This window comes from Narcine bancroftii, chromosome 2, assembly GCF_036971445.1.
Source record: "Narcine bancroftii isolate sNarBan1 chromosome 2, sNarBan1.hap1, whole genome shotgun sequence".
Classification (NCBI taxonomy): Eukaryota; Metazoa; Chordata; class Chondrichthyes; order Torpediniformes; family Narcinidae; genus Narcine; species Narcine bancroftii.
The window spans coordinates 14,498,334-14,519,966 of NC_091470.1; the positions used below are offsets into that span (position 1 = coordinate 14,498,334).

At 41.4% G+C, this 21,633-nt stretch overlaps 1 protein-coding gene across 2 annotated transcripts in view; it reads left to right on the top strand.

The window, feature by feature from the left end:
• nrde2 (NRDE-2, necessary for RNA interference, domain containing) overlaps nucleotides 1-21,633 on the top strand; it is a 78,881-nt gene that overhangs the window by 16,796 nt on the left and 40,452 nt on the right. For both annotated transcript variants that reach the window (XM_069915903.1, XM_069915904.1), the window contains exons 5-7: nucleotides 10,238-10,712; nucleotides 13,158-13,563; nucleotides 19,427-19,560. In XM_069915903.1, the coding sequence (XP_069772004.1) occupies nucleotides 10,238-10,712; nucleotides 13,158-13,563; nucleotides 19,427-19,560 (1,015 nt within the window). The remainder of the gene's footprint in view (nucleotides 1-10,237; nucleotides 10,713-13,157; nucleotides 13,564-19,426; nucleotides 19,561-21,633) is intronic.

Consider the following 21,633-nt stretch of genomic DNA (forward strand, 5'->3'; position numbering starts at 1 on the left):
TTTAAATCTTGTTCCCATTTTTGTTTAGTTTTACCATTTGTTTCCTCATTCTCCTTTTCTTGCAGTTTAATATACATATTTGTTATAAATCTTTTGATTATCATTGTATCTGTAATCACATATTCAAAGTTACTTCCCTCTGGCAAACTCAAACTGCTTCCTAATTTATCCTTCAAGTAGGATCTCAATTAGTAATATGCCAGCGCTGTATCTTGAGTTATATTGTATTTATCTTTCATTTGTTCAAAGGATAATAATCTATTTCCTGAAAAACAATTTTCTATTCTTTTAATCCCTTTTTTCTCCCATTCTCTAAAGGAAAGGTTATCTATTGTAAAAGGGAGTAACTTGTTTTGCGTCAATATTAGTTTTGGTAATTGATAATTTGTTTTATTTCTTTCTACATGAATCTTCTTCTAAATATTGAGTAGATGATGTAATACTGGAGAACTTCTATGTTGTACCAATTTTTCATCCCATTTATTATATGGCGAGCTCTCCACTGGCCACCGTGACAGAGGTGCACCAAAGAAAAGGTACAAGGACTGCCTAAAGAAATCTCTTGGTGCCTGCCACATTGACCACCGCCAGTGGGCTGATAACGCCTCAAACCGTGCATCTTGGCGCCTCACAGTTTGGCGGGCAGCAGCCTCCTTTGAAGAAGACCGCAGAGCCCACCTCACTGACAAAAGGCAAAGGAGGAAAAACCCAACACCCAACCCCAACCAACCAATTTTCCCTTGCAACCGCTGCAATCGTGTCTGCCTGTCCCGCATCGGACTGGTCAGCCACAAACGAGCCTGCAGCTGACGTGGACTTTTTACCCCCTCCATAAATCTTCGTCCGCGAAGCCAAGCCAAAGAAAAGAAGAAAGATCTAATTCTAATCTGGTCCAATCTGGCTTTTCCCTTGTTTGATAAAAATCTGATAGGTATCTTAATTGTGCGGCTCTATAATAATTTTTAAAGTTTGGCAGTTGTAAGCCTCCTTGTTTATACCATTCTGTTAATTTATCTAGTGCTATCCTCGGTTTCCCCACTTTCCATAAAAATTTCCTTATTATTTTCTTTAACTCCTTGAAGAATTTCTCTGTCAGTTGTATTGGCAATGCCTGAAATAGGTATAATATCCTTGGAAAAATGTTCATTTTAATACAGTTTATCCTTCCTATTAGTGTTAGTGGTAAATCTTTCCAATGCTCTAAATCGTCCTGTAATTTTTTCATTAGTGGATAATAATTGAGTTTATATAGTTGGCCGAGATTTTTATTTATTTGTACACCTAGGTATCTTATTGGCTGCATTTGCCATCTAAATGGTGATTCCTTCTTAAATTTTGAGAAATCCGCATTATTCATAGGCATTGCTTCACTTTTATTTACGTTGATCTTGTAACCCGACACTTCTCCATATTCCTTCAATATCTTATATAATTCTTTTATTGATAGTTCTGTTTCTGTTAAGTATACTATAACATCATCCGCAAATAAACTGATTTTATATTCCTTGTCTTTTATTTTTATCCCTTTTATATTATTTTCTGTTCTTATCAATTCTGCTAGTGGTTCTATAGCTAACGCAAACAATAAAGGTCATAGTGGGCATCCCTGCCGTGTTGACCAGCTTAAGTTAAATTGCTTTGATACATGTCCATTTACTGTCACTTTCGCTAATGGTCCCTTATATAATGCTTTAATCCAATTAATATACTTCTCCGGTAAACTGAATTTTTGCAATACTTTGAACAAATAATTCCATTCTACTCTGTCAAAGGCCTTCTCTGCGTCTAAAGCAACTGCTACTGTTGGCCCTTTATTCCCTTCTACTGCATGAATTAAGTTAATAAATTTACAAATATTGTCTGTTGTGCGTCTTTTTTTGATAAATCCAGTTTGGTCTAGATTTACCATTTTCGGTACCTGTTCTGCTAATCTGTTTGCTAATAGTTTAGCTATTATCTTATAATCTGTGTTAAATAAAGATATTGGTCTATATGACGCTGGTGTGAGTGGATCTTTCCCTTGCTTTAGTATTACTGTAATTATTGCTGTTTTACATGAATCTGGTAAGCTTTGTGTTTTATCAATCTGGTTGATTATACCAGGAGGGGCGGAATTAATAAGTCTTTAAATGTTTTATAGAATTCTATTGGGAATCCATCCTCTCCTGGTGTCTTATTATGTGGTAATTTTTTTATTATCTCTTGTATTTCTACTATTCCAAATGGCTCTGTTAATTTATTTTGTTCCTCTATTTGTAGTTTTGGTAGTTCAATTTTAGTTAGAAATTCATCTATTTTCCCTTCTTTCCCTTCGTTTTCAGTTCGTTATAATTGTTCATAGAATTCTCTAAAGTTTTCCTTAATTTCTTTTGGATTATATGTAATTTGTTTGTCTTTTTTCCTTGATGCCAATACCATTTTCTTAGCTTGTTCTGTCTTAAGCTGCCATGCTAGAATTTTGTGCGTTTTTTCACCTATTTCATAATATTTCTGTTTTGTCTTCATTATATTCTTCTCCACCATATAAGTTTGTAGTGTTTCATATTTTATTTTTTTATCTGCCAATTCTCTTCTTTTAGTTGTATCTTCCTTCATTGCTAATTCTTTTTCTATATTTACTATTTCCCTTTCCAACTGCTCTGTTTCCTGATTATAGTCCTTTTTCATCTTGGTTACATAACTTATTATTTGCCCCCTAATGAATGCTTTCATTGCGTCCCATAATATAAACTTATCTTTCACTGATTTCGTATTTATTTCAAAATACATTTTAATTTGTCTTTCAATGAATTCTCTAAAATCCTGCCTTTTAAGTAACATGGGGTTTAATCTCCATCTATACATTCTTGGAGGGATGTCCTCTAACTTTATTGTCAATATTAAGGGTGAATGGTCCGATAGTATTCTAGCTTTATATTCTGTTTTTCTTACTCTATCTTGCATACTAGCTGATAAGAAAAATAGGTCTATTCTTGAGTATGTTTTATGTCTAGCCGAGTAATATGAATATTCCTTTTCCTTTGGGTGTTGTTTCCTCCATATATCCAAAAGTTGCATTTCTTGCATCGATTTAATTATAAATTTGGTTACTTTGTTCTTTCTGTTAATATTTTTCCCAGTTTTGTCCATATTTGAATCCAAATTCAGGTTGAAATCCCCTCCTATTAATATGTTCCCTTGCGTATCTGCTATCTTCAAAAAGATATCTTGCATAAACTTTTGATCTTCTTCGTTAGGTGAATATACATTGAGTAAATTCCAAAACTCCGAATATATCTGACATTTTATCATTACATATCTCCCTGCTGGATCTATTATTTCCTCTTCTATTTTAAATGGCACATTTTTACTAATTAATATAGCTACTCCTCTTGCTTTTGAATTATACGATGGTGCTGTTACGTGTCCTACCCAATCTCTCTTTAATTTCTTGTGCTCCAATTCAGTTAAATGTGTTTCTTGCACAAATGCTATATCAATTTTTTCTTTTTTCAGTAAATTTAGCAGTTTCTTCCTTTTAATTTGGTTATGTATTCCATTAATATTTAAAGTCATATAGTTCAACGTAGCCATTTTATACTTTGTTTATCTTCCCTTTCCGTTTCTCCATCATTACCTTTCCTTCTTATCCATTTCTGTTTTCTTGTTTTGAACCCTTTATAAGACAATATTCCTAAAACATCAAACATTTTCCTTATTCTCCTATTTAAAACTTCTTTAGCCCCAATCTCCCCTTCCCCTCCTGAGTTGTCCTTTATCCCTTGTCGGACAACCACATCTCCCCTCTCCATTTGGATTTGCGAATTCACTCGCAAGCGTCAGCTGATTTTGCAGTGACCGTAACTCCTCCCCACCCAGCCCCCCCCCAGAAAAGATTTCACTTTTCATATGTAACAAAGGTCACTCTTTTAATTCCCTCCTTATTCCCTCTATTCTATTTCCTTCCCTCATTAATTCTTGTCTATACTCTCTATATTTTCCTCTAAATACGGATACATTCATGTATGCACACTATACATATATACACATATACCTCTTTACCCACATACATATAAATCGTGGTCATTTTTAATCTTATTACATGTCTTCATCTCTCTGCTTGTTTTGTGGTTGTTCTGCAAATTTTCTTGCTTCCTCTGGATCCGAGAATAGTTTTTTTCCATAAGAACGTTTTTGCTGTATTGAACTCCTTCCTCTTCTTCAGGAGTTCAAAACTTATGTGTCTTTTTAGTTCGCAGTCTTTTGTACTCTCGTTACACGTCTTCATCTTTCAGTCTATTTTGTAATTGTTCTGCAAATTTTCGTGCTTCCTCTGGATCCGAGAATAGTCTGTTTTGCTGTCCTGGAATAAATATTTTCAATACCGCTGGATGCTTTAGTATAAATTTATACCCTTTCTTCCATAAAATCGCCTTTGCTGTATTGAACTTCTTTCTCTTCTTCAGGAGTTCAAAACTTATATCTGGATAAATAAAGATTTTTCGCCCTTTGTACTCCAGTGGCTTGTTGCCCTCTCTTACTTTTTCCATTGTCTTCTCCAGTACCTTTTCTCTTGTAGTATATCTTAGGAATTTTACTACAATAGATCTTGGTTTTTGTTGTGGTTGTGGTTTAAAGGCCAATGCTCTATGTGCCCTTTCTATTTCCATTTCTTGCTGTAGTTCTGGACATCCTAGGATCCTAGGGATCCAATCTTTTATAAACTCTCTCATATTCTTGCCTTCTTCATCTTCCTTAAGGCCCACTATCTTTATGTTATTTCTTCTGTTATAGTTTTCCATTATATCTATTTTCTGAGCTAACAGTTCTTGTATCTCTATAACTTTTTTATTAGATTCCTCTAATTTCTTTTTTAAGTCTTCTACCTCCATTTCTACTGCTACTGCCCGCTCTTCCATCTTGTCCATTTTCTTTCCCATTTCTGATAAGGTCATATCTAATTTATTCATTTTCTCTTCTGTGTTGTTTATTCTTCTTCTTAAATCATTAAATTCCTGTGTTTGCCATTCTTTAAATGACTCCATGTATCCTTTAATAAGAGAAAGTATATCCTTTACCTTGCCTTTCCCTTCTTCTATTTCACTGTACTCTTCCTCTTCTTCTTCCTCTGGGTTGGCCATCTGTTGTTTCTTTGTTGCCCTTTCCTTCTCTTCTTTCTTGTTTCCATTGTCTTCTGTGGTCTCTTCTTGCTGCAGGTGTTCTGCAGCTGTCGTTGCCGGCTGTGGAGATCGACTCCCCAGCTGGTCCCCCCTCCCGTCAGTGTGTTTTTTTGCATGCGCGGTTGCGCACTTTTACTCGGCTCAGCGAGCCATTTTTGTAGTCCACTTTCTACCGAGCTGAGGGAGCGGGTTTCTCTCTCCACCGCGGGCCTCTTCGAACTTTTCCTTCATCTTCCGTTATCTTTTCTTCCTCTCTTCTTACCGTTGTTTTCGATTTTTCTTTTTTCGTCGCCATCTTCTTTCCACCTTTATACTCACTTTACTTTAATTTTTATTTTTGTGCCTTTGTGTTTTCCTTTATTTTTTCCGACTTTTCTGGAGAGGGCTGGAGTTCACCGTCCGGCCACTACTCCATCACGTGACTCCTCCACCTTGATATATTTCCAGGTCAGGATAGTGTGTGGCTTGGAGGGCAACTTCCAGGAATGATCCCCTTTCTTTTGAAGGTGTTGCATTAAAGAATCTTGATGAACTTTTTTTATTGTTTAATTTAAAGATACAGTTTGGTCACAGGCCCTTTTGGCCCACAAGCCCATGCCACCCAAATACACCCATCCTATTGCTGTTACAACATACATCTGGATTCCTCTCATGTTGGCCGCTGTATCCTCTAGGGCAGGGGTGTCAAACTCAAATTCACAGAGGGCCAAAATTAAAAACTTGGACTAAGTCGTGGGCCAAACTAAATATTTATTGAAAATTTTCAAGAACATCTGCATGTTTTCTCTTCTTTCAACATATGTAATGTTAAACTTTTTCTTATTAAAATAAATGTTTAATAATAGTTTTGGTTAAACTCTTTCCAGAAGAAGCATTAACAAATGAGAAATAAAATATCCAATAAATAATATTTCTCTTTAGCCTTTAAGCTCCTATTAAATGTATTTTTTTTCACAACAAGTCAAAAAAAAACCAACTTGCTTCAATGACAAACAGGTTTGTCTTTTAAAATGATGAACCTATAGTCTGCCTCCCCTGTCTTGAAAGGTCCTGTTTTCTGTCTTTCGTTTGGCCATTTTTCGTAGGGGGTTTATTACATGTGAGTTAGGCGACAGGTCGCAGATGGTAATGAAAGTAAAGAGAGGAGGTGGGGGCGATTAGCGGGCTGACAGGCCGGCGCCAACTCATTTGCAAAGCATTCTGGGATTTGTAGTATTAGCTGTGCATGCGCTATACTGGCGCAGCGGCCAGCGGGCCAGCTCTAATACATATTTGATATGTTCTTGTAAATCTTTATGTTTTTTAGTAATCTTAATCCCTAAATATATAAAATGGTCTCTAGCTATTTTAAAAGGTAAACTATCATAAATAGGGACCCATCCATTAAAAGGGAATAATTCACTTTTATTTAAATTCAGTTTATATCCCGAAAAATTACTAAATTGGGCTAATAAAGATAAAACTGCAGGAATAGAATTTTCAGGATTGGAAATATATAACAATAAATCATCTGCATATAGTGATACTTTATGAATATCCCTGCAACGAATAATACCAGTAATATTGGGTGCTTCTCTGATAGCAATTGCCAAAGGTTCTAAAGCTAAGTTAAATAATAAAGGGCTAAGGGGGCACCCTTGCCTGGTGCCCCGAAATAATCGAAAATATGGCGATCTTTGGGTATTAGTAAAAACCGAGGCAACTGGGGAATTATAAAGAAGTTTAATCCAAGATATAAATATCGGACTAAAATTAAATTTTTCAAGAACTGTAAATAAATAAGGCCATTCTACTCTATCGAAGGCCTTCTCAGCATCTAGTGAAATACTTAGAAGGGGATTTATTACATGTGAGATATAATACTTAGAATCAACATTCAACAAAGAAATAGGTCTATAAGAAGAAGATTCGGTCGGGTCTTTATTTTTTTTCAAGATTAGAGAAATCGTAGCTCTGTAAAATGATTGTGGTAGTTTACCCAATGTGAAGGATTCATCAAACATCTTAATCAGCCAGGGAGAGAGAGTAGAAGTAAAAGCTTTATAAAATTCCACAGAATATCCATCGGGACCTGGTGCTTTCCCCGAGTTCAGTGAGAAAATAGTATTATTGATCTCCGAATCTGTAATGGGTTTACTTAATTCTAAGTTATCTTGAGGTAATACTTTTGGGAATTTCAAATGTTCTAAAAAATTAAACATATTACTAAGGTCTTGAGGGGATTCTGTACTATATAAGGATGTATAAAAATTTTGGAAAGATTGATTTATCTCTTCCTGGTTAGCAGTCAGTTCTCCATTCTGTTTGCAAATCTCCACAATTTGGCGTCTAGCTGAAATATTCTTCAGATGATTAGCCAACAGTTTACCCGATTTCTCACTATGCACATAAAAATCAGATTTAGATCTAATTAGCTGGTTTTCAATCGAAGATGTAAGTAACAAATTATATTCCATCTGCAGTTCAATTCTTTGTTTAGGACTAATTTTTTCCCTCTATTGGACCTGATCGGCAGTTTACTTACCAATTGGTCACCATTATCCCTATCCATGATAGGCCGAATTAATGCTATTAAGATGATGATCTTACCTAAATTTTTATATATATTCCAAGCTATACCTATTTTTGTTCCTAAATCTTTTTTTGATAAGGTCGATTCTAAATTGTCCTCGTATATCTGGCAAAACAAGAATCCTAGATTGGGGAAAAAATATTTACAGAAATCTAAACTAGAGGGAGGGTTGGCATTACCCAACTTTAGAATTTATTACTGGGCAATTAATATTAGTTACTTAAGGTATTGGTTGAATTATTCAGAATTATCTCTAAATCCCCATTGGGTAAATTTAGAAATTAAACCGATACAAAATTTTTCAATTAGCTCTATTTTGGGAGCTGCTCTCCCTTTTACTCTTACTAAATTATATAAACAAATTGATAATCCAATGGCTAAACATACACTACGTATATGGTTTCAATTCCGGAGATTTTTTGGCCTAAGTCATTTTATCTTGGAAACTCCTATTGTACTAAATTTCCTTTTTCATCCCTCTCTAATTGATCAAGCTTATTTACTCTGGAAAGTTAAAGGTATAACATGCTTTTCGGATTTATTCTTGGATAACTCTTTCATGTCATTTGAACAATTATCCATGAAATATGATTTACCTTGATCTCATTTCTTTCGATATTTGCAGATTAGGAGTTTCTTAGTTTCGACTTTACCCTCTTTTCCCAAACGGGAGACTACGACTGTTTTAGAGGATATACTATATTCAAAATTCCCTCCAAAAGGTGTGATATCTAAATTATATAATATAATTACAAAAATAAATTCTGGGACTTTTGAAAAGTTTAAAAATGATTGGGAAAGAGAACTCAACCTTCATATTTCTAATGAAAATTGGAATAAAATTCTGCGACTGGTAAACTCTTCTTCTCTATGTGCAAAACATTCACTAATACAGTTTAAAGTTGTTCATAGAGCTCATATGTCTAAAGATAAACTCCATCGCTTTTATTCTCATATCGATCCTATATGTGATAAATGTCAATTGGAAATAGCTTCCCTTACACATATGTTTTGGTCCTGTCCCTCTTTACAGAATTATTGGTAGGAAATTTTTTCCATTATATCTACTGTTTTGAATATTGATTTACAACCACATCCCATTACTGCAATTTTTGGATTACCTATGATAGATTTGACTTATTTATCTCTTCCTGCGGATCGTATGATTGCTTTTCTTACACTAATGGCTAGAAGATCTATACTATTGAATTGGAAAGAGGTTAATCCTCCCACTGTTTTCCAATGGTTTACCCAAACTATACTATGTTTAAATTTAGAGAAAATTAGAAACTCTGTCTATGAATCCCCTTCTAAGTTTGAGTTAACCTGGCGACCATTTATTCAATATTTTCATTTGTGGTGAGTTGATCTGGCTCTGTTTTCTTTCTATGATTATGTATGATAATTGGGCTGTAAGATGAGATCGGAGTGATCGGCGTGGTTTAGCTATATCTGTAGGTTTTTTTTTTAAGTTTTTTTTAAATTCAGATTTGTTTTTTCTTCTTTTTTGGGTTTTTTTTTCTCTTTTTTCATTCTTTCTTTGGCTTGGCTTCGCGGACGAAGATTTATGGAGGGGGTAAAAAGTCCACGTCAGCTGCAGGCTCGTTTGTGGCTGACCAGTCCGATGCGGGACAGGCAGACACGATTGCAGCGGTTGCAAGGGAAAATTGGTTGGTTGGGGTTGGGTGTTGGGTTTTTCCTCCTTTGCCTTTTGTCAGTGAGGTGGGCTCTGCGGTCTTCTTCAAAGGAGGCTGCTGCCCGCCAAACTGTGAGGCGCCAAGATGCACGGTTTGAGGCGTTATCAGCCCACTGGCGGTGGTCAATGTGGCAGGCACCAAGAGATTTCTTTAGGCAGTCCTTGTACCTTTTCTTTGGTGCACCTCTGTCACGGTGGCCAGTGGAGAGCTCGCCATATAATACGATCTTGGGAAGGCGATGGTCCTCCATTCTGGAGACGTGACCCATCCAGCGCAGCTGGATCTTCAGCAGCGTGGACTCGATGCTGTCGACCTCTGCCATCTCGAGTACCTCGACGTTAGGGGTGTGAGCGCTCCAATGGATGTTGAGGATGGAGCGGAGACAACGCTGGTGGAAGCGTTCTAGGATTAATTATATCTTTTTTTTTAGAGATAGTTCACACCCTAAACTGATCAAAAATTTTTTTTTATGATATATTTTTATTCTGTAATATTATTGTTTAATATCTCTGTATTAATTCATTACTTACTATGTATTTTTTTTATATTTCTTTGAACTGTATGTGTTTATAAATTATAATAATAATAAAAAGATTGAAAAAGAAAAGATATGTTCTTGCAGGCCAAATATAATTATATCACGGGCCAAATTTGGCCCGCGGGCCTGAGTTTGACATGTGTGCTCTAGGGTGTCAAGTTTCATGCGTTTTACTGAAGTTTCACTGGATATTGTATTCAGGATCTGTATACTCCTTGAGATTTTTAAACATTTTTTTTGTCAGTAAGTAAACATAGTTAATATATTTCAGGTACAAGAGGAAATGGAATGTCTGCATTGGCCTTCATCCAAAATATCAGTCAATTATCTGGGAAGATTCAAACCAACGGAAGAAAAAGGTGAAAATGAGAGAAGACCGATACTACAGCACATCCAGCCTTCAGCTCTTGAGCACTGACGCTGTGCCTATTCGTTGTGAAGATGTTTTAGGAGATAAATCTGCTGTTCGTCCAGCCTCCTTCATACCTGTTCCAGACTGGGAAGAGAACGACAATAAATCCTCTGCCACCACCACCTGGGTCAATCCACTTGGGATTTACGATATATCCACCACTCTGTGGCTGCAGGGGAAGGGACAAGTGGAACAGGAAGGCAAAGATGATGTGACCATGGGCAGTGAGGAGAAAATAAATTCAGCCTTGATGGCCAAAGTGGAGAGATTCAACAGGTTGTTGAGAGAGGACCCCAGCAATATCCAAACCTGGATGGAGTTTGTTCACTTTCAGGTGGGTACCTCATGGAAATGGGCCCTTCAACAAGCTTGCCTATCGAATACCCACCTATACTCAACTCGTTCCTTGATGTAAAAAAAAATTGCTGGAGAAACTCAGCAAGTCGAACTGATTCGGGTGCCTGCCCACATTTTGCTCATACCTTGATGAAAGGCTCAAACCAAAACAACTTTGGTTATGTATCTTTATCTTTGCTATATAAAGTACATTATTTGACCTGATGAATTTCTCAAGCATAATGTTTTTACTTCAATCACTCTGTTCCCATATGTCATAGCATTATATGTGGTAATCTCAATACTTGTTAACTGTGTCGTCCTGCAAGCAGTCTCAGCCTTTTTAATTTTCTTTATTTTTGGACATATAGCATGGTGACAGGCCATTTCAGCCCACAAGCCCGTGCTGTCCAATTACACCTGATTGACCTATCCAAAGCATGTTTTTGAACGGTGGGAGGAAACCTGTGCACCCAGGGAAAATGCACACAGTCAATGGGCAGCACAGGATTCGAACTCCAGTCCTGATTGCTGGGACTGTAACAGCATTGTGCTAAATGCTACACTTACCGTGCTGCCCTTTTGTATTTTCATTGGTCTACAGCTGTAAATATGTCCCTCGACCTTTTGGAAAATCCAAGACTGATGACAAAGGTTGTGCGAGTGACATTTGTTCATGACCGTGTCGAGACAGGACAAGGTATGTGAACAAATTGACAGCTGCAGACCCAATACAAATTCAAGCACCTTTGGTAAAGAGACTTGAATTTACCCAAGAACTGTTCATGTTACTATCCCTACATCTGGAAATAGATAGCATGCCAACACCACCTAGATGCATCAGTTCAGGAAAGAAAATTAGCCAAGCAATGTTTCCCAAAAGCCACGAAGGAGAAGGAATGGAGGGAAGGAGTGTTGTAGCTTTGAACTCCTGGAAAAGAGCGGATCTGAATCGGACAAGGTACATTGAGTTCTGATGGAGACGCATTGGGCATGAAGAGAAGACCACTGGAGGGTGGTCTAGTCACTGTGCACCATGATATCCTTGGGTCATTCCATTGACAAACTTTTGTCAGAGAATGCTGCTCTGCTCAGTGGGTGTGATAAGGTGTAAAGTGAAGTCATAGAGTCATACAATGTAGAAACTGGTCCTTCCAACCATTTGTCAAGCCCTTAATTCTGCTATATTCTCACCAAATTTCCCCCTCCATGCCACCCCAGATTCTACCACACACTTGCATGCTTGGGCTAATTAACAGTGGCCAATTAGCCTAACAGCTTTCACATTTGTTTGGGATGTGAGAGGAAACTGGAGCACCTGGAGGAAACACATGCGGTCACAGGGAGAACCCCAAATTCCACACTCGACTAGCTGTGTGGGCAAATCGGATTTGCATTTTACCCTACAGTTTACACGCTAATCCTATACATAGAATGGGGCAACATGATTCGGGTACCAGAGACTGTGACTCTGAGGATCCATGAGTTTATTACCAGTCATGATGTTTAGTTGATGCAGACCAGGCAGATGTTTTGCATTCCACTGCCTCTGGTTTCAGCTGCAAGAGTAGAGAATGATCAGGTCCAGAAGATCACAACAGAGTATTGCAGTTCTGGCTGCAAGCCCCAGGAATACTATTCAATACTGATGTCATTTTGATTCTTCGACTTTACCCAGTTGTGTCCTTTTATGCAGGAATACTTTGCCCTTGTGTAATTGTCCCCCTTGTCTATTGGTGGATGGTGTTGTAGAGTAGGTTACAAGCTTATTTACTTGTGATCCTTCTCCCCCACCCTCCTATCTCCCAAAAGGCAAAAAAGCAATTGGTAGAAATCAGAGACCTCTAGGGAAGCAAACAGTATCTGAAAAACAGGAAGAAGCGTTGACTGAATGCAAAAAACATGCCCCCAAATGATGATAAATAAATCCGATAAAACTGTGAAGGTAAATGTAATCTGAGTATGATGATTGTTATGTTGCTTTTGAACTTCGATACCACGATTGAGAGCCATGATCCGAATGGTGGAGCAGACTCGATGGGCCGAATAGCCTGGTTTTGCTCCTGTAACTTACGGTTTTGTAAATGCAGGCTGTTGCTCTCACTCCTGAGGTCTGGGTGCCACAAGATTCTTACCACTGGGTTCAGGAACAGTTGATACCCCTCTACCATCAGACTCATTGAAGGGACTCTCTGCAAATTATTTATTATTGATATTTATTTTCTGTACTGCACAGTTTGTTTTCATTTCTCTCTTCTGTATACAAATCTTTTTTTGAGTACAGTTTGCACTACTGCTAAGTAGAAATTCTGCCTGGCCCGTGGGTCAAAGAATCTTGGGGTTGTATGTGATGTCTTGCATGTATTCTGACAATAAATTTGAAGAGTGCTGTGGCAGTGATTAATTTTTTCATGAGGTTTCTTCCCTTCCCTTCCTCCTTCAGGATGACTTAATGCAAGGTCCAAATCCATTCACTGTGGCTGCGTCAGAATATGAGAAAAGGAAGAGGTCACGTCGGATTGCTTTGGAGAAGAAGCTGGCCATTTTGGAGCGAGCGATTGAGAGCAACCCTAACCAGGCAGAGCTAAAAGTCGCCCGGTTGGAGCTGTGTCAGGAATCTTGGGAGCCGTCCAGTTTAATCAAGGAGTGGAAAAAAGTGATCTTTCTTCACCCGAACAACACTACCCTGTGGCAGAGATACCTCCTGTTCAGTCAGAGTCACTTCACCACGTATTCAACATCCAAGGTCAATGCCATCTATGGCAAATGTCTGACCACTCTCGCAGCTGCCCTAGATGGTACCCTTGTGTCTCACCCTGCACTTCCCAACACAGAAGAAGCCATGCTGGGTAAGGCAGAGTTTTAATTTGGATTATGAGCAGTTGTTGCACAGTCACTCAAGCTCTTCAGATACCGGAATTAAAAATAAAAGGAGGGGTTCCTGCTGGAGAAGGTACAGAAAGAATGATTCTGGAACTGTAGTTAAACTAATGCAGAGGGAATAGAGATTTCATTGAAGGTTGAAGTCTTTAATATTTTGGGAAGGAAAGGGCAGCATGGTTAACGTAGTGGTTAGTGCAACACCATTACAACGCCAGCAACCTGGGTTCGAATCAGCCGCTATCTTTAAGGAGTTTGTACATTTTCTGGGTGTCTGTGTGGATTTCCTCTGGGTCCTCTGCTTTCTTCCCACCCTTCAAAAATTTATGGGAATTGGAGGTTATCTAGTGTATTTCGGGGTTGTAGACCAGGCCTCCTGTTTGCCCAGTGAGTAGTCAACCCAGGCCTGATCCAGTTCTTTCGTACACTGAGCTCTCCATGTCCCTGACCAAGGATGGAAAACCCATCCAAAGTTCCTGATTATTTCTGAATTACAAAGGAAATAAGGAGGATTGGGTGGGGGGGGGGGGTGAAGAAGAGAAGAATTTTTCTTTTTCTTGTAATACAGTAAATGATATGTGGTGAGGCACTACTGCAGAGCGAGAGAAGAATGACACATGGGTAGGTGGTCGAGGTTGATTTATTGATGTCCCCAGCCCTGCTTTTATAGACCCAGATTCCCTCCACTGGGCCTAGTATCCCCACCACTGCAAGTGGATGTGATGTCACCGACAAGCTGGCCTTTGATTGGCTGTAGTTCCCTCTGTGCAGGCTCCTGGCCAGTGAAGGCCATTACCGCGCTCGCCATGTTAGTCTGCCATTTTTTGTGCCGGTAGCGGGCCGCTACATGATCCCCCCCCCAGAACTGGCGATGTGGACATTGTCGTCCTTGGTTGTGGTCTGCCTTTGTTGACTAGTTGGTTTGTATCCAGGTGTGCTGGTTTCAGGGGGTCAACAGTGAATGTCTTCTTTCCTGCTTGTCCAGCATGCATGTTGACCCATTGTGCCTGATCACTTTGTGTGATCCATCATTCGGCCGTTGTAATGGTGCCTGGTGTGCTCCCCTGTGGACGAAGACATACCTGCAGGTCCTCAAGTCCTTGGGATGAAAGTTTTTGTTTGCCCATGCTGTGTGGGTGGCACTGGGGCCAAGGTATCCAGTCTTTCCCTGATCTTCTCCAGGGTTGCTGTGGGTGGCTTGTCTGGGTCTTTAGCACCAGGCACGAATTCCCCAGGAATGACTAAAGGTGCGCCATACACCAGCTCTGCTGCTGAGGCATTTGGGTCTTCTTTGGGAGCTGAACAGATCCCCAGAAGGATCCACGGAAGCTCGTCTGTCCAGTTGGGTCCCTTGAACTGAGTCATCAGATCTGCTTTTAGGTATCTGTGGAACTGCTCCACCAGCCCGTTTGCCTGGGGATAGTATGTTGTGGCATGGTGGAGCTGCATCCCCAATAGGTTTGCCAGTGCTGTCCACAGGCTTGAGGCAAACTGTGCATCTCTGTCCGAAGTCATGAGTTCTGGGAATCCAAAGCTTGCCATCCAAGTGTTTATCAGGGCTCTGGTGCAGGCCTCTGTCATTGTTTCTGTCAGTGGGACTACTTTCGGCCATCTTGTGAAGCGATTGACCATTGTCAGTAGGTATCGTGCCTCCCGGGATACTGGCAGTGGTCCCACAATGTCTATGTGTAAGTGGTTGAACTTTTTTCATGTTGGCTTGAATGACTTAAGAGTTGTTGGACTTTTGACGTCATTGTATAGGTTCTAGCTCACAAGCTGACCTGCTTCTGGAGGCCGTGCCACACGGACCTGTTGGCTACCGTGCAAACAGTTGTCCTGATGGCTGGATGTGCCAAGTTGTGTACTGAATCGAAGACTTGTTGCCTCTAGGTCACGGGTACTGTGGAGTGGGGGTGGCTGGTGGATATGTCACAGAGGAGCACTGTGTTACCTGGAACTACCAGGATGTCTTCTGGGTGGAGTCCCGACACCGCGCTCCTGTGTGCTGGTATCTCTGGGTTCGCCTGCTGTGCTTTTGCTAGGGCCTTATAGACTATCCCCGGGACAGGGTCTGTATGCTTTGCACTGTTGGTCGTGATAAAGCTATGTGCTCGATGTCGGTGGTGAATTCTGACACGTATGACAGGTACCTCTGCTGCAGAGCTGACCACAGGTCCGACACTTCATTAAATGCAAAAGTCAGTGGTTTATGGTCCGTAAAGGCGCTGCTTTTCAGCTTGGGTGGTCAAAGGTGCCTGCTGAAGAAAGCCAGAGGCCGCCATTGTCTCTCGCCCAATTGCTCTAGCACTCCCCTGACTGCTGTGCTGGATGCATCACCGTGATGGGTGTCAGGACGTTTTTCTCCGGGTACACTAGCAATGTGGTGTTGGCCAGTGCCTCTTTCGCCTTCTTGAAGGGCGCCGTGATTCCTTGTTCCAGGTGATTTCTTTCTTCTTCCCTGCCATGAATGTGAACAGGGGGTGGGTGCATGATGTGGGCTGCTGCTGGTATGAAATGGTGGTAGAAGTTGATCATACCGGCGAATTCTTGTAGGCCCTTCACCGTGAGAGGTTTGGTGAAGTGCCTCACAGCCTCTACCTTCTCCAGCAATGGTGTGACTCCATGCCTGTTAATCCTGTGGCCCAGGAAGTTGATGGTTTTGAGCCCAAACTGGCATTTGGTTGGGTTGATTGTTAGGCCAAAGTCGCTCAAGCAGGTGCATAATTGTCGCAGGTGGGCTGCGTGCTCCTTGTGGTTGCGGCTGATGACTAGGATGTCATCCAAGTAGATGAATGCGAACTTGAGATCTCATCCCACCGCGTCCATCAGCCTCTGGAATGTCTGGGCTGCATTGTTGTGTCTGAAGGGCATCCTCAGGAACTCAAGCAGGCCGAATGGGGTGATGAGGGTGGTCTTTAGGATGTTCTCTGGGTGGACCGGGATTTGGTGATAGCCCCAGACCAGTTTGACTTTGGAGAGTATGCTGGCCCCTTGTAGATTTACTGTAAAAATCTTGCATGTGCAGTGCATGATATCTATCTGGCGTGGTGGCTTTGTTCAGGCAGTGGTAGTCTCCACATGGCTTCCAACCTCCTGCTGCCTTGGGCCTAAGGGCTGTCAGAGTGCGGCACGATCCCCATCTTCCCCCATCTTGAACACTTCCTTAGCGAAGTTGAGTTTTTCTGGAGGGAGGTGGCGTGCCCTGGCGTGAATTGGAGGCCCCTCTGTAAGAATGTGGTGCCTCACCCCGTGCTTGGGCTTGGTTGAGGTGAACTGTGACACCACTATGGAGGAGAATTCTGCTAGGATGTGGGTAAACTCATTGCCTGGTGGGGGCTGGTAGCTTTGCCTCGGCCAGGAAAAAAGTTTGTAATGTCTTGGTGTGTACCAACCGCCTACCAGTAGGCAGTGTGCCCGGAGAAAGTCTGCGCCCAGGAGTGGTTGTGCCACTGTTCCCAGCGTGAAGGTCCATGTGAAGCAGCTATTGCCGAAACAGATCAGGATGGTGTAGGTGCCGAGAGTCCAGATACTGTTGCTGTTCCTGTCCTCAGGGCCAAGCCCGGCTTCCTGTCCGCTGAACTCTGAACCCATGTACACCAGGAAACACCGACCTGAGAGTGTATCCCAGATGTATAAGAGGCTATCTCATTGACCAGCCGCTGTAATGGCCACAGCTGACCATGATGTTTCCTTGAAACATACAGGTGGGGGGGGGGGGGGGGCATCAGCGGGCCTCCATATTCCATCGTTGGTAGAAACAGTATTGTGCATCAGGAGACTTCACTTGCCTTTCCATTGTCGGATGCAGCCTCATTGGTTGCTGCGTGCGGGGCCTAGCAAATTGCTCTACTGATATGCCATTGTCCCGCTTTGCTCTCCAGAGCACATCCGCCCGGGCTTTCCGGGGTGGTGGGGGGGAGGGGGTCGCTGAAAAATCCTCGTCATTCAGTAGCAGACGGACATCCTCAAGCAGTTGCTCCAGAAAAATCTCCTCAAAGAGCAGGCAAGGCTTGTGTCCCTTGGCCAAAGCCAGCATATTGTTCATGAGGATGGATGGAGCCCTGTTCCCCAGACTGTCCATGTGTGCCTCAATAGCCCGAAAGTGCAGGTTTATAGCTCTTTTAGGCCTCATATTTGCCCTGTTCTGGAGACTGCTGTAGGAAGTCAATGACCCTTTCTGCAGTCCTGGTCTAGCAAGATCACCACGTAGTAGTAGTATTTCGTGGAATCAATGGAAACCTGTTCAAACCACACCAGTGGTTGTGGTCCAGACATTGGCAGTTTAAGCGAAACTGCGTGGAGTGTACACGGGCTGGTCATTTTCGGGTCCAAATTTTGTTTGGACCAGTCAAGGTCACCAATGTAGCAAGGCCCTACTGCAGAGCGAGAGAACGACACACACACGGGTGTAAATGAAGTCAAGACTGATTTATTGATCTCCGCAACCCTGCTTTTATGGACCCAGCTTCCTGCCACTGGGCCCGGTATCCCTGCCGCTGCAGATGGATGTGGCATCACCAGCAAGCAGACCTTTGATTGAACATGGTTTCCGCCGTGCAGGCTCCTGGCCAGTGAAGGCCATTAGTATGTGTGGGCTTTCTGTGGTCGCCACGTTAGTCTGCCATTTTGAGTGCCGGTTCACTTGCCAGGTAGCAGGCCGCTACAACAGCCTGTTTTCTTAAGGAGGATCCCATAAACATGCATGGCTAATCCCCTACCTATATTGTAGTGTGAATTTCCAAATAGTTGTGGCTGAATTGAGAACAAGATGCTCTTTAATTAAGTTTTAAAAATATAAATATTTATTTTAAACATTGAAGCCAGGGCTGTGAACTGTTCTTGTTGTTGGTTATCCAGGGCAGCCATTCTCAATATTTTTTTTGGCAATGGCCCCTGGGATCTCTGCTCAAAGTTTATAGGCCCCCTTACCATGAAGTAGTCAAGTTTAGTTGGTTTCTTCCATACTTCTCTCCTACCGACTACACAAAAAAAACCATATAAAATATTTTATGATTTCAATCCGTGCCCCCCCCCCCCCCCCCCGAAAGTGCTGTGGCCCCTGGAGGTGGGGCTGTATGACCACCGTAGAGAATGGCTGACCTAGTGCACACTTATTGGTGGAAGGCAGTACTCTTGCTCCAATATAGGGATGTTATTGATTTTACCCCAGCATTAGTAGCCATGACCTTAAAAATGTTCCGTAAATTCATGTTGAATTATCTGCAATACTGTTTCAAATCCTTTCACTGTCCTTTCTTCCTGCCATTTGATATACAACTCCCCACAACACTGGCTTTTCTTTCTATTTTTGCCTATTGCTTTCCATCCTTTTCAACTCAGCCCCTCCCTGTTCCTGACATATCATTTTTACTAAACAAAGAATTGGTGGAGGAGCTCAGCACGTCAGACAGCAGGCCATGAGGAGAAATGGTCAGTCAACATTTCATGTTGGGACCCTTTATCAATATTAAAGGGAAAGGGGTGATATTCCGTATGTAAAGGGGAAATGAGCTAGGGGGGGGCCCAGAGATGAAAGGATACTGGACAGAAGGTATGAGAGGTGGAGAGACATTGAGAGACTACTAAGGGGGGGGGGAGGGGGAGAGGGGAAAGGGATTAAGAATCCTTCACAGAAATTCTGCAACCTTTTAAACATTCCAGCCTCTGTAGCTTTTGTGTTTTACACCATCCACAGTGTTGGGTTCCACTCTTGCACGAGGAACCATTGAATAAGTGGAAGTCTCGGAGATTTTTTGGGGTGGGGGGGGGATTATGACACCTTGGTTTTGCTGCATTTAGAAATGAAACAATGTGCTCTGTCCTCTTTTACAGCAATTTTCCTGCAACAGTGTCACTTCTTGCGACAGACTGGCCATTCGGAAAAAGCCGTTGCCCTTTTCCAGGCGCTCATCGACTTCACCTTCTTCAAGCCTGACAGTGTGGTCGGGTTGACAACCAAAGCACAGGTAAATGTGGCTCCACTTCGTCAAGCTGATAAACTCACCGATGGCTTCATGCCTGCTGCCCTTTCACGCAAATCTTGTGCTCCACTTGCTTATCTCAGCAGAGTTTTCTATTTGGTGATTTGCCGTCACTATGTCTTGGTTAAGAAGGGGAATATAATTCAACTCAAAATCTCATTACTGGTTTCTGTCCTGTGGTTTAAGATGGATCAAACTCTCCTCTGATCCCAGTGTGCCACCTCCAGTGTCTGTTCTTCGGTGTAAGGCAGATGCCATCAGGAAAGGGGCAGGTAAAGTATTGCCCATGGTAAGGACAAGATTAACCAAAGTTTGGTCAAGGTAATCCTTTTGCTTTAATCAACAGCTGTGGGTGTTTCTCTAAAAAAATGTTTCATTAATGATCTTTTCACTGTTGATCATACACATCACATGCTCTTTATATAAGGCAGGCCTGCCTTTGTGTGTTTGGATTTGTTCTGTAAATGCCACGGTGAAAGTGCATGAGCCATTTTAAAGCCATATTTATTACTTCTGACATGAGTGCCTTGCAGTGGAGATCTAAGAGCCATTTGCAAAGGTTAAAACATTTTTATAATTATTTCTGATTCAGTCCTGTGAAATGCCTTGAGACCTTTAAGGGCCCTGTTTGAGTGGAACTGTTGTGGAATATTTGGTGTTGCATTAGAAAAAAAGCACACACCACACAGACTGCAGTTACTGGAAGATTGAGCAAACATTGAGAATCTGGAGGGACTCAGCTGGCCAGGTAGCATCTGTGGGTCAGGACTCTTTTCAAGATTCAGAAGGGTTCTGACCTGAAATACAAACTCTTCATAGAAGATGTCTGATTTGCTGAGTCCCTCCAGCTTCCATTAGGTTTAACAGTTTTGGATATTTGCCAACTGTTGTTTGTTACAACTACACTGTTTGTAATCTGGCTGGACTCGCAGTCCCCCTCACCTTGAATGAGGTAAGGTTGAAGGAATGCTCCTGGATCAATAGGAGCTAATCCTGCTTGGTGGTAGTTTATTATTAGTCTACATCAAACACCAACCCCCCCCCCCCCATGTGACCCTGGATATTACAATTTGTGAAAGGTAGAAATCACTGAACTGAGTTGCGGAGAAAGTTCAAACAGGTTTGGACTTTATTTCCTGGAGTGTAGAAAAATGAGGGGATAAGGTGTGCAAAATTATGGTGGGTATATTTAAATGCAAGCAGGTTAGGTGAGATATCAACCAGAGGACATGGGTTAAGGGTGAAAGGGGAAAAGATTAAAGGGAACTTCTTCATGAAGAGAGTGGTGGGAGTGTGGATGCCAACTAAAGTGGTGAATATGACCTCATTTTTAATATTTAAGAAGAATTTAGACAGGTTCATGGATGGGCTGTGGTCCGAGTGCAGATCAATGGGAATAATAGTTTGTCACAGGCTAGAAGGACCTAAGGGCCAGTTTCTCTAATGTTCTCTATTCACTGTTGTTTTAAAATGTGAAACAATTAAATTATAAGCTCCAAATCTGACTTTTCATCATCTTGGGGTTGTGCAAAGCATTTATAGCAAACTTCCTACTGTAAACATGGTTAATGCCCCCAAAGCAGAAAACTGTGGGTGATGTTGGTTGAGCAATTAAAAATAAGGCAAGATACTGTGGAGAAATCCTGTCAACTTTGCAGAGGGAGTGCAGTGTGATCATTCACTTCTGCCGGAAAAGATGGAGGAAAATGCGAAAAAAAACTGAGTTGCACAGGAAGTGGGGTTCCCATAATGTTTAGCTCTCTCTAGCTTGCCTCCACTCCCATCATTCTCCCTCCAAACACACCCTGTTCATAAGATCCACCTCCTGTTCAGTTGAATTTGCTATTCCACTGTATTATTGACCTATATATACCTTAAAAAAAACCAGTTAACTGGTTGGTCACTTTTTTTTTTAGCCTTCACCCTCCCCCCTTCCCTGCTCTCCAGCCTATCTCCACCACCTTCAAGTCGGCTGTCTCCTGACTACACACACTTCCTTTCCAGACTCCCCATCTTTCTTGATCTACAACGTTTTGTTTGAATGCCTCCAATTGTTCT